The sequence below is a fragment of the Pleurodeles waltl genome, chromosome 1_1 (genome assembly GCF_031143425.1).
Source record: "Pleurodeles waltl isolate 20211129_DDA chromosome 1_1, aPleWal1.hap1.20221129, whole genome shotgun sequence".
Classification (NCBI taxonomy): Eukaryota; Metazoa; Chordata; class Amphibia; order Caudata; family Salamandridae; genus Pleurodeles; species Pleurodeles waltl.
In genome coordinates this window covers 566,001,752-566,014,704 of record NC_090436.1, presented here as the reverse complement: position 1 = coordinate 566,014,704, position 12,953 = coordinate 566,001,752, and the positions used below count along the sequence as shown (strand labels likewise).

Genomic DNA, 12,953 nt, shown 5'->3' with positions numbered 1-12,953 from the left:
GTCAGACCCAATAGGAGAGATGGAGGGGTGAGGGGGCCCCTCCTGGGGCAAAACTGCCCAAGTTTTTTGGGGCCGATCTGCAGATTCACAGAGCTACTGTGGTGCCCAGTGCTGCATCCCCTGTAAACTCGCAAAGGATCTGCAGATCCAAAAAACAATGAAAAAAAACATACTCACACACCAAAACGTGCTGCGTATGGGCAAAGGCTGTACATGGTGTCGGGTTGAGTGCATGCGGGTGGGTTGGCCATAGGGTCTGGCTGCCACTCAGGCCCTTGGGCCAGCCCCAGCCACACACGACCTTTAATATGCAGTAATTAAGTATTACTTTACGTTAAAACAACTATTGAAATTCAATGAAAAAAACAAAGGTTACAGGGATGTTATAGTAATGTTGAAGTTTTACCCATACAAACTATAACTTGTGGCGATACGTAACTTTAGGCCATGAGTTATAGTTTCTGAACATAAATATAACTATAACTGCTGAATTTCTGTGGTTTTGTATGGGTAAAACGTGAACCTAACCATAATACGCCTGTAACCTTAGTTTTTTTCAGGCAGGGACATACAGTCACCAACATTAAATAAAAAAAATGACCAACAGTGACAAGAAATCTAGCTGCAACGTTGAGGTGGGCCACAGAAACCTACCACGGCCTCGTGTCCAGGTTGCTGCACTCCCACCTTACCCTCCCCACCATCCCACCCTGTCAATCCTCAATGCTTCTCTATGAAGTTCTGAATTAAAGGTGACACAGATTGAAAAAAATATGTGTTGGACGAATGTAAAAAGTGGGTAACACAATTGATGAACAAGCCATGGGCCATGCCTGCATAAATAACAAAAACGAATGTGGAAAGATTTAATCATCAGGAAGCCACTGTCCTACTGTGTGTAGTGAACTTGCTGCAGCCAGAAGTCCTAAACCTTGGACGATGTTAATTCATTCCACACAAAGTGTTTCTGAATAATAGCAGATAAAGACACCTAACAATGAGTCGAGGAGGAATGCTTTTGAAGAGCACAGTAGAATGTGAAATCTGTGTTGAGGAAGGCTATGAGAGATCTTCCACAGCAGACAGGTTATAAAAGTGTTTAGCCACACATAGAGACGACGGGCAGTGAAACATTCATTCATCTACACTTAGGCTCCGCTGTCATTTTAGGAAAAGAAGGTGGCGGTGGCAGCGGTATCATTAGGCATGTGTGAAATATGAAAAATGGCCTAACAGCAGCTAATCTCCCGTGTCATGATATGAGCCTCTTGTCATTTCTCATCATCTAATGATCCATAATAGTCCCATCCTCTCTCCCTGATCTGGGGCAGTACACGTTGCAGGTGAGTTATGCTGCCTGTGCGGAGATCACTGCTAGACGGAGTAGGCATCTCTGCGCTGCACTCTGCAGCTCACGAAGCATATCGCTTATACAGCGCAAACCCTTCCCTTGAAAAAAGAGCCCGTGTCAAACACTATAAACTGCTGCCCATCGCCGCCGAAAAGCTATTATGTCCCCCAGCATGGAGCTGAGGGTGTTGCACAGGGAGCAGATTAAACTCTGTCGTCGGTGCTTCTCAGATCCCTAGTGCGGGTGACAGAGTCCAGCTGTGGTTAAACGTGGACACCACGGAGGCCATTACTGAATGTGACAACAGAGTCAGTACTGGGAGAACAGCCGAATCCTGGCCAACAGTTCAGGCCTGCTGCCGCCTTCTGCCAAAGGGTCACAATACACCTTCTTAATGGATGTGATACGGTGCAGTTTGTAGTGTGTCTGAGCGACAACACTGACGGTCAGGAGAAATACCGCAATTCTACCCAGGAATTGTACTACAGAGCACTATTACGAATTCTAACATGCCTTTGAGAATTCACCCAAGAAATGTGCAGCACCCTGTTGGTAAGAGTGCAAGGGGGACAGTCTTTTCCATTCGTGTTAACTAAATATGAATATTCCATTAACAGTCCAGATTTCTTCCCAAGTTAGAAGTTTTGGGGCCAATTCCCAAATGCCTGTAAGAGAATGAAAAATACAAAACCAGTAGTACTACTTTATACATGTCTTTGTGAATAAACTCCTGAGCTGTGACTGACTGCTCTTAGTCAAGCCCTCATTATGAATTCTAAGACTCTTCCATTTGACCGGTATGTATGTGGCATCAACGTACTGTGCAAATGTTTAGCTATGGCGTTAGCAAAAGACCTTTTGATTTGACTAAAATTAAAGTAAAATGCACTGACTTAAAGGGGCTTTCAGCCACCTTTCTTCATCCATTTGCCTGTTGTTGTGTCATTCATATTTTACTTCACCCACCACAGCAAACAGTGTGGGGCAACGGGTCAGCCTACTTATGCCACTGGTTAACTTCACTTTGAGTGACTGCATTTTTCTCTTTCTCAAGGAGCACATCCTCTCACAAGATAGTTCCCTTCAGAACCAGTGTTTTGTTTTTGTTTGTATTTATAATTACTTTAGTGCGGTCTTAGTGTTTAGAACCCAATGTGATAGCAGGATGCTTTTCACGTGAGAACAGGGTTCATTCCATCTTTATTGGATCCCAGCTCCTGCTAATGCTGTTGTATCTTTCTTTTTGAGAGGTCGTGTCTATCTGACTGCTGCTATTTCGTGTCAGCTTACATGAACTCTGAATCTAAGCTAATCAGTGTGCTCTATCAATCTTGCCAACCCTAACTGTATTTCTTTCCTACTTTCTTTCTTTTTCATGTCTTTTCTCTTCTGCCTTCTTTCTCATTTGTTCTTCTTTCCATCTTTCTTATTTCTTCTTTCTTTCCCCCTTTCCTCGTTTCTTTCTTTCATCTTCTCTTTTGCCTTCTCTTTCCTTCCTCCTTTCTCTCTTGCCCTCTTTCATTCATTCTTTCCTTCATTCTTTTTCCTACATTCTTGTTTTCCTTCTTTCTTTGTCTTCCTTGCCGTGTTTCAATCTTGCTGCCTGAATTATTTTGTCTTGTTTTCTTTCTTTTTCTTCTTTCTTTTTTCCTTCCTTTCTTCTTCTCTGCCTTCCTTGCCTAATTTCTTGATTACCTTCTTTCTTTCCTTCTTTTTCAAATGCAAGAGTTTGGCAGCCAATGCTAGACCAGTTTTTTTTTTAGGTATGTGTTAGCCAAGACCTTTTGATTTTACTAAAATTATGTGCATAACATACATACTTACAGGGGTCTGCAGTTAGACTTCATCAATTAATCTGTCATTTACATTTTTCTTCCACCCATTTGAGCGAGCTTCAAAGGAGAACGTGTCAGCCCACTTCAGACATTGGCTGAACTCACCATGACTTATGGTATGTTGCCATTTCACAAGAGGAAAAAAACTAGGTGATGGAATGCTTCCAGTAATCTCACTGGCTTTTGCAGGCCATGCTTCCCAATCCATCGTTTGATTGCCAAGCATGCCACCTCAGTTTGGACCCAGCCATAAGCAAATAAGTCTTATTTGTGCTGGGAAGTTATCTTTTGCTTAGAAGTACATAACTTTAGAATCCACTAATCAGCCACGGAGTAGAAGTATTTTCAAGCTGCACTTTCAGGAATTCCAGGTCAAAAGTCTCCTGATTCCCAAGTTATCTGTCACAAATTAGGAAGTGAAGACACAGCAAGGTGTTTACTGTGAAGATTCCGCCTGGTAGCATCACCGGGCTTCTACCCGAGAAGAGAAAGCTATCCGCCCTGGGATTCTAACAAGGGCGCAGAAGCAAGCCCTGCAGGTGAGGACTCGGACACTCAGCTATAGTTAAGAGAACACTGTGCAGTACATATCACCACGAGCCACTAGTGAGCACTAGACACACACAGATGTTGGGTTAGAACCGTACAGGCACAAGGACAGACCATGAACCACCGGCTTCTGCCCTAGCTAATCGGATCGTGTGCGACAATGTTAATTTCAGTTCGTTCTGTGTTGGATGTCATTCTTCTCCCTTCAAGGGAATCGGTCCTGAGAAAGGACCAGAGACTTCAACACTTATTTCAGGCATTTGAGACTCAGAGGTTATGACATCTGTAGCTTACTCTGGTACCCTCGTTCGCTGCGTGGCTGGACTCCTCAACACATTACCGGATGGATGGTGCTCCTCCACCCAGAACTGCTACTTGCAGGGCGCGGGATGTGAATGCGTCCAGGATATCATCATATGGGGCAACTGCGGGGCCTCTTCGACGTGATTGTGAGGAGGAAAACAACGTTAATCTACATCAAGTCAATTGGGAAGGTGCTATACTAGCATTTGAGAAGATGACTAGAAAACTAACCCATTTTGTCCGTGCAGATGTGAACCAATACTGAGAGCCGCACGCCTTTCTTTTAAAGTTATTTGGAATTCCTGGAATTTACTTCGAGACATTGGGCATCAGTAAGCTTAGACCACAGAGAAAAATCTCCCAGCATGTCAGAGACATTTATATTAAGTTTAATAGGAACAAACCCTTGCTTTAGCGGGGTGGGAGGCCGTTTCTACAAAACAGAAATAATAATGAGCGGGCAGAAGTAACATGGTGGCCCGCCCGCACTACATTATCTTGTGGAAGTGCTTCTGCCGTGTGAATGAAAGCACTTTCAACAAAAACACCTGCAAGCATACGGACAACTGTCACTCCCAATATCAACATACCTGGAGTGTTACCCTTGAAAAGTGAATTTACTGGCACCGAAAATAATATGCCAGTATGGCTGAATGTCAACATTTGTAAATGCAAAAAAATAAATTCCTCTCAAAAGGAAGAGATGGTGCTTTAGGGGCGGGCGGGGGGGGGGGGGGATTGGGGGCGGTGGAAGGTAACATTCACATATCTTTATGGGGGTTCAAAGGTAAACGATTTAAAGGTAGGGGGTTCTCTTAGGGCAAAAATAAGCTTCCAGTCGAAAAAAGATGGGGCAGTGGTTTTTCACTTGATTTACTCATGCAGATTTTTTCACCAGGTGTAAATTCTTCTTATATATATTTTATGCATGCAAGTTCTCCAGGATATTTTGAAAATCCTTTGAATGTAGCAAATGTACCCAAAACATTGGAGCTTGTGTACATCCCCAACTTTTTTTCTCACAGGCTCTGTGACTTGGACCCTAGATGTCTGCAAACCGGTGTGAAACGTTAAGATATACTTTCCATATATAAATAAGCCATTGTTAATAAAACCTTTTCCTCCACACACAGTATGGCAATACGATAAGTAAGGTACATAACGCGCTCTCTTACATGTTCTTCCCCGTGGAGTGCAGTACAGTAGAGCTGCTTGGGTCCACAACAAGAATAGTGCTCTGTTCAATTGGTCCTATACCTCGCATCTGATACACAAATGTCCTGTCGAAGGAGCTGAAAGATAACAGAAAATGCACATTTTAGGAAGCCGGGCGAACGTCATACAGTAATTTACAGTTGATTAATCATAAACATGTCTTCATAGCCCAAATATTTGTATCTTCTATTAGTATTTAGATACCAGGAAAACTAGATGTTAAAATACACTTCTAGATGTATGTACATGCAACTCTGGCACTATTTTCTCTCAATCTATCCTTTCTCTACACTCTCTGACTCATCCCAAAGCTGGTTCTACTACTATGATCTCCAAAAAACCCTTCCTAGACTCTTCCCTCCTCTACACCTTCTGGGTCACCCCAAACTTCAGTTTACTGTTATGATCTCCCAAACAACCCTACTAAATTCTCCCTCATGTATCTCGCCTTTTGACTCATCCCAAACCTCATTTTACTACTATGACCTCCCTAACCCCCTTCTACAGACTCTTCCCTCTTCCAACTCCCCTTTACTCATCCCAAACCTCATCTCACTACTATGATCTCCCAACTAACACTTTCTGGATTCTTCCTTCGTCTACCCCTCCATTATTCTATTCAATCCAACTAACAGACTCACATGTCCACCACTCAAATTACTCATATTTCCCTATACTAATACTATACTCGTATTTCCCTATAATAATCTACCACTTATCCCTTTGAGCTTCAACTTGAGGTGCTACTCGCCGAAAGGCGCTTGGACTTCTCATCAGTGGTAGTAAGCGCTATTTAAACACAACATTTTTTACCCAGTGAACTATGCCAATGGAGAATTATTGAAAAGAGCTGAACACCAGGTGGCGCGCTAACCCAAAGAAACCTCCTATCCTGGCAATGTTATAACAGAAAAATAAAAGGCTTCCAGGACCCGTAGTCCTAAAACTTTCAGTGAAGACCCGCAGACTGAAAAAACAGAGGAAGTGTTTGTTTATGGTTATAACTGGAAATAAAAAACCCAATAACCACAACCGTTTTTAATTGTACTCCGTGGTGATCTACCTTTCGAACAGTGTTATTTCACAGTCTGGGAACAAGGTTGTTTTATATGTAAAGGAATATTTGAGATTGAAATGCATTTATGTCAGGTTTGTGTAGATTTTTATTAATTTAACGGCTGTACAAGGAACACAGCAGCGGTCTACGGAGACGTTAGTTTGAGAGGACTCTGGCATTATTAGAGCGCGCCACGTTAGTGTGCACGGGTCGTGTGCGTGGGCACGATGGGGTGGTGGGTTTAGGCATATCTAAACTGTATCAATCCGCCACAGGTGGCGACCGTAACCTGCTGGCACCCACTGTCAAGTGCTTAATTTGTAAATACAAACGTGCCGGTGCCCAAAGCCCTTCTCTTAAATACGCGGCAGCTGCAATTTAATGTGGCAACACGGAATACTGAGGCAGCATAATCCTTATACCATCTCGGACCTTTTCAATCTGTTTAAAGCACTCCATGCCCTTTCAGCTCACTTTTGCAGCTTTCTGCTTACTCTCGTTGTGACGGTTTTTCGTTTTCTCTTCCTAAATCTTCCTCATATGCGTCTTTTGCTCGCAGAAAATGCTTAAGACAGAAGAATAAGGGCCGGTGCTCCGCACCGGACACAACAAGCACAAATTAAGCGCTGCCACTGTCTCTGTCCACTGAGATACAACAGATTAAAAGAAGTATATTACTGGAACCGAGAACTGACTGGCTTGCAGCTCCCGGATCGCAGGGCCCGACAGAGAAAAAACAAGTTGCTTCATGTGTCCGGTAGCGAATAATCACGGAACCCTTTATTAACCCCGTATTCCCATGCGTCAAGTCAGAGAAAGACCTGTCTACGTTAAAGTGGCCCCGCCCACCATGACTGGTGAGAGATCCTAACTTGAAGTTTCATCCTCTGAAGCTGGGCAGAGCAGGGAGCCAGCATGCACCGCGAGCCCTCTGCCCAATAGGCAATAAAAATAGGCACTGAAGAGACGCAGCTGCGCCTATTGCTCCCATCCATGGAAAACAGGGCAACCTGCTGTCGCTTCTGGGCACTCTACCGGCAGATTTTGGAAGGAATCTGCCTGCACCTCCTGACAGAGTGAAAACTCCCTGAGAGGACCCGAGCACTACTAGCAAAGGAAGCCTGGCCTGCAAATATGCCTACAGCACTGGAACGAAGGTTTTAAAACCTTTTCCTTGTCATCCAATAATACAGCTGAGTGTCTTAGACCCTGCACCCATCTATGCAACAGTATCTGTCCTCAGACACCACACAGAGCCGCCCCCTTGCTGTCGTTCCAGGTTCACACTCTGAGTTGACAGAAGGTTTATAGTCCAAGTCCACAAACTCTAGAGGAGCTTCCGCTAGATGTCAGGATCCCATCCACGATCATCATTTTGGTAAGATAACAAAGTAGAGACTGTGTTTCCCCACCACCCCCTCTATGAGTAGTGTCCAGCGCCTTACAACAATAAGGGTCATAGTGTGTTAGCACACACTATTCTTATCAAAGCATGGACATCCCCAGGGTCGGATTGGGATCATAATTTGGACCAGGCGCTCCAAAAAAGTGGCCCACATTCCTAAATTGTTAATATTTTTTTATAGTTTTATATAGCGAGAACTTGTCCCAAAGGCATTGCAGTAATTACCAGGAGCACCAGCTACATTGCACACAATCAAATACTTTGTTATATTAGGTAGGGAGATTAAGTGATTTGCCCAGAATCACTGGATGTGGTACTGATGCCAGAACTCGAAAGTACTTCCCCAAATCCTCTCCACCAAGGCCTAAAAGACACTGGGATTGTGGTGACAACAATTGGCCCCTGGCGAGGACATTTCTGTTTCTCACCTCTTCTCCAGCCCACTATAGCCTCAGGGTATGACCTGGCTGGGGGAGGAGGGTCAAGCAATACACAGGTCTGCTGCTGCTACTCGAGGGGGTCTTAGGGAAGAATGGTCTGAAAATGATGGCCTAGCAGAGGGTTGACACTGCTTCTGGGCCTGGCCGGCCACACAAGGCAGCGGGCAGAGTTGAGAAGGCTCTAACGGCCAGAACAACACCTGCCCACAGCCTCAGTTTGACAACATGCAAGGGAGTGCCCAGGGTAGTGGTGACACATTGCAGTAGTGTGCAGTGACAGAGGAGGACATTAAGAGCCTTATTACAACCTTAAGGGAGGAGTTTCCTCCATCACAAATGTGACAGATATCCTGTCCACTGTATTACGTCTCCATTGAATATAATGGGAGCATAATACGGCAGACGGGATATCCTCCACGTTTGTGATGGAGGAAACCCCTCTGTCAAGGTCGTAATATGGCCCGACATCTCTGGGGGCTGGTTTACAGAAGCCCTAAACAACCGGCCTACGGTGACCCTGAGGCACCGGCCCATCGACCAATGCCAGACTGCCCGCCTTTCCAATCCGACCCTGGTCATGGTTGATGAAAAATGCCAGAAGTGAAGCTTTTCTAGGAGCCATTTTGGGTAAGAATACCACATAAGGTCCAAAGCCACAATACACCTTATCTAAGTTGAAAACAGATTGGCCGTTACTATCATTCCATGCTGAGTACACAACACTCCTTCCCTCGACGTTGCTTCCAATGATAAGGATGCTGGCTGGTAACTGGTGAAAATAAAACTGTCAGCACACCACTGACGTGGTTTATTATTAGTCACTTGTTGTTGACACACAATTATTGTAACCAACCCCGGAGGAAATATCGAGCGAGTGACAAATTTTCGAATAAATAAGCATTACCCTGACGAAGAAGGTTTTTTTTTTTTTTTAATCAAACGTGGCAAGTATAATTTTCTATGAAAATGATATCCTCCGATAGTGTAACCGTCAAAGTCAAAAGGGCATGCTGCTTACAATATTTATGTTTAATCTGCCTGGGCCTTGATTGCGTTTAATATCTATGCCCTATTTTTAATTCCCCAAACTTGCAGTGCTGAATGGCATCAGCAACACAAGCTTAGGTTATAAAACTAAAAGAACCAAAAGCTTCCGGAATAAAAAACAGGAAAAGGAGACACACATAGAAAGATACATGTTGAAATGAGTCACATTTGTGCATGCGCTTGTTTGCATGCATCAGCACACTGAAGTCAGCTATCTTGTTCTGAATGTTTTAGTTCTGCTGATTTTACTAATTACACCTCCAGTTCAGCATGGGGAGTGTGCATTAGGGACAGGATTTTGAAAGGAACGAAGAAGTGGTCTGACAAACCCAAATGGGCTGGGACTGGGATTTGTATGGGGTGTTTCTTTATAAAAAGCGAGTGCACAGTAGTGTCCCTATTGTTGCAGTCGAAGGTCCAAAGTCGAGATACGTAGTAGTACAATAGGATGTGTAGGTCTGTCTGCATCTTTCCCTGTGGAAAGCAGCAGTGGCAGGCGGAAATCCCAAGGAGACAGGTGGGCGGGGGACGGGAGGCACAGGCGGGAATAAAATAATAATAATAATAAAAAAACATACCTGTTTCTCCTGCTGCTGCCTGCCTCGCTCCTCTTCCGATGGTGTTGGTGTCCCAGAAGTCCCTGGGACACCAGCACAGACTCCCCATGCAATCCTTGCACTGTTCTCATACTATACCTAGCATGAGAGCAGCATCAGGGTTGGTCTGATCGGCTTGGTCTGCCGCTCAGACAGTGGACTGGAGTCTGTGCAGTTTCTCCAACCAGGCCCTGCAATACAGCCGGGTTGGAGAAACCTAAGTGCGCATGTGAGTTTGGCCAGCCTAAGATGGCAGGCCAAACTGACATGCACTCACTAAACTTCTCCTCCTCTCCCTCCCATGGCACGGGACCTCCCTGCATATGCTGGCTGAGCCAACAGCTAAAAAATAAAGCAATAGTAAAATATTGTTTTATTTTGCAGCTGCTAGCTCACCCAGTGGGGCGATGCTCCTTCGCCATTGAGAAGGAGCTGCCCCTGGTTGAAAGATTGATCCGTATTATAATCTAGGAAAACATAAATACAACATTTTTTGCTAGTAGGTGGTATTATTACACAAATAGTTAGCCTTAGGCATTATTTTTGTAATAGCCACAGTGAGGCTTTAGAACAAGGAGGAGTTTATTCAGTTAATCAAGTCGTGGATAAAGGAAACATCGTCCTACCAGTTTATTTCTGTTGTGTTGAAGAAGAGGATGTTATATGATGATGGTAAGACAGTAATGTGAAAGAAGAGAAGAACCAGATTCCTGTGAGAGTAAAAGGATCAAACTCACAATTGTGTATTTGGGCACATATGGAAGGTGCAGTAAAGAATGTGGACCAATTGTTCGAAGGGGTATCTCTCATGTGCCATGTAAGCGTTATGTCACTGGGTTGAAATGTGGACATTCTTCTGATGTTGCTTGTCATTGTGTTTATGATATTTTGCTCTGGGGCTTGTGGTAAATGGATGTGTTGTGGGGACAACTAATCACATAATGTTGGAATGTGTAAGGCGCATTAGAGATCATGTGCCTGTAGAAATGCTCCAGAGCGTTGGGGTTGGAGTGACTGTTGGGCTTATTATGAGTAGTAGGTATGTCAAACGAAGAGTAACAAGTGGGTAGGGGTAGGAACGCAATCCCTGGGAGTAAATTGCTTGTGGGAGAGATGGAGATTGTGATTTGCAGATTTAGGGCCTCATTATTACACCGGCGGCCGGTGGTACAGTAAGCTGGTGATAACACCGCCAACAGGCTGGCGGTGTTCCGCCAGCTATTATGACCATGGCGCAATAGCCACGGCCATGCCGCCGGCCCCTCCAACATAAGCACCGCTGCCCTGGGGATTATGAGTCCCCGACCACGGCAATAAACACCGCCATGGAAAGGCTGGGGTTAAGGGGGACTTGGGGTGCCCCCGGGGACCCTTGTACTGCCCATGCACTTGGCATGGGCAGTGCAAGGGCCCCCAGGCATAGCCCAGTTGCGCATTTCACTGCCCAAACTTCGGGCAGTGAAATGTGCAACGGGTGCTACTGCACCCGCTGCACATCAGCATTGCCGCCGGCTCTATTACAGGCCGGCAGCAATGTTGATGTGACTTTTCCCCTGGGCCAGCGGACGGTAACAGTGTTACCATCTGCTGGCCCAGTAGAAAAGTCACAATAGGGAGCCAGGAATACTGCCGACACTGGCGGTATTCTGGCTCCCGCAGCCTCGGCGGTTTTTTAAAAAGACCGCCGAGGTTGTAATGAGGGCCTTAATATCATTGCATAAAGGTAGAAAGCTTTTGTTTTTAAGTCCAGCATTTTATTCTAGGTAAAAGATAAAATAGTTGCGCTCTGGTCAGTAGCATAGGGCTGTAATGAGGTATAAGGTGAGTAATCACACATCTCATGTGAATCATGTTTATTGGTAGTCGAGTTGTTCTGCAGAGAGGCAGTTTTTGTGCTGTCATTTTGGTGTACCTGGACTGGGTTGGGAGGTTGAATGATAGCAGTAGTGTTAAGGGGGTGGTGGTACAAACACTTATTTAGGAGAACTGTGCATTAATGCAATAACCGCATTTAAGTGTAAAATCACGGAAGGTGCAAAGTTTGTACAGAGAGATATCATGCTAGGTGTAAAAGGTGTAAACCAGTATGACATCATATTTCATTAGGCAGCAAACTAAGGTGTAAAATCAGCCTTGATGCAACATCAGTAGCAAATTTAAGTACAAAATCATCCATGGTGCAGTAACAGCAGGAGTGTGGGAACACCAAGGAGCAGAAATAACATTTAGAAGTAAAAAACACATTTAAGTGTAAAGTCAGATTTAAGTACAAAATCATTGCAGGTGCCAGATCATCAAAAGTGTGGAAATAATTTTAGGAGCACAAATGCACCTTGACTGCAGTACATGGCGCCTTCCCCTCACCGTATATGGACTACAAAAGGAAGGCATTCTTTAGTCAGGCAAGATAACACACCTACTATACAATAGCTAACACGGACTAAAATAATCCACAAGCATGATCCAAAATGTGTATGACACTTTCTTCACTCAATAGTGCAAGAGGTATGACCCAAAGCTCCCTTCAGTGTATGTTTTTAGTATTGCTGGTCTGAGCCCTAGCAAACAGCTGCCTGTAGTCAGAGTTGTAGCAAGTCTGATTACTAATTTGACACTAGTATACTGTGATGAACAGATGTTCTCCTTAATTGCCATCTCCAATAAACCTTTAGGGTGACTCTTTCCTCTACTAGTTCAATGTCAAAGATTGGTCATTATGTCTCAGTGCGGCTATGAGTCTTAAATCTCACAGGCTTTATTGGGGAAGATGTTTGCAGTTTATCAGTTTGTCTAGTCCCAGCCAGTCAACTCCAATTCTTCAGCTGATGCTTTTTTATGTATTCACTCTTTCTGTGTTATTGGTGTCCCACATCTGCACCTTTTACTTGCTGCTCATATGCTTTGGCGCTCCCCGGTAGTTGTGTATAGACTCCATGTGATGCGACATGAGTCCTATTGAGGTTCACTCCTGCATGACCTGTGTGTATACATTGGGGCTGCTTAACTTTGTGAATTACTTCACAACTGAGTGTTTGCAGATGGGCAGTATATGTAGGGACAGACAGCCTCTCATTCAGTTGTGGGGCGGTGATTAGTGGGAGATGATTGTGCATCTAAATGATATAGGTTCTTATGGGTATAGGAATCAAGCAATG

The 12,953-nt window shown here is 44.4% G+C and overlaps 1 protein-coding gene across 15 annotated transcripts in view; it reads right to left on the bottom strand.

Annotated features, from left to right (window-relative positions):
* The window catches only part of PAM (peptidylglycine alpha-amidating monooxygenase), a 1,007,326-nt gene that overhangs the window by 137,666 nt on the left and 856,707 nt on the right, over positions 1 to 12,953 (bottom strand). For all 15 annotated transcript variants that reach the window (XM_069226162.1, XM_069226060.1, XM_069226139.1 and 12 more), the window contains one exon: positions 5,214 to 5,330. In XM_069226162.1, the coding sequence (XP_069082263.1) occupies positions 5,214 to 5,330 (117 nt within the window). The remainder of the gene's footprint in view (positions 1 to 5,213; positions 5,331 to 12,953) is intronic.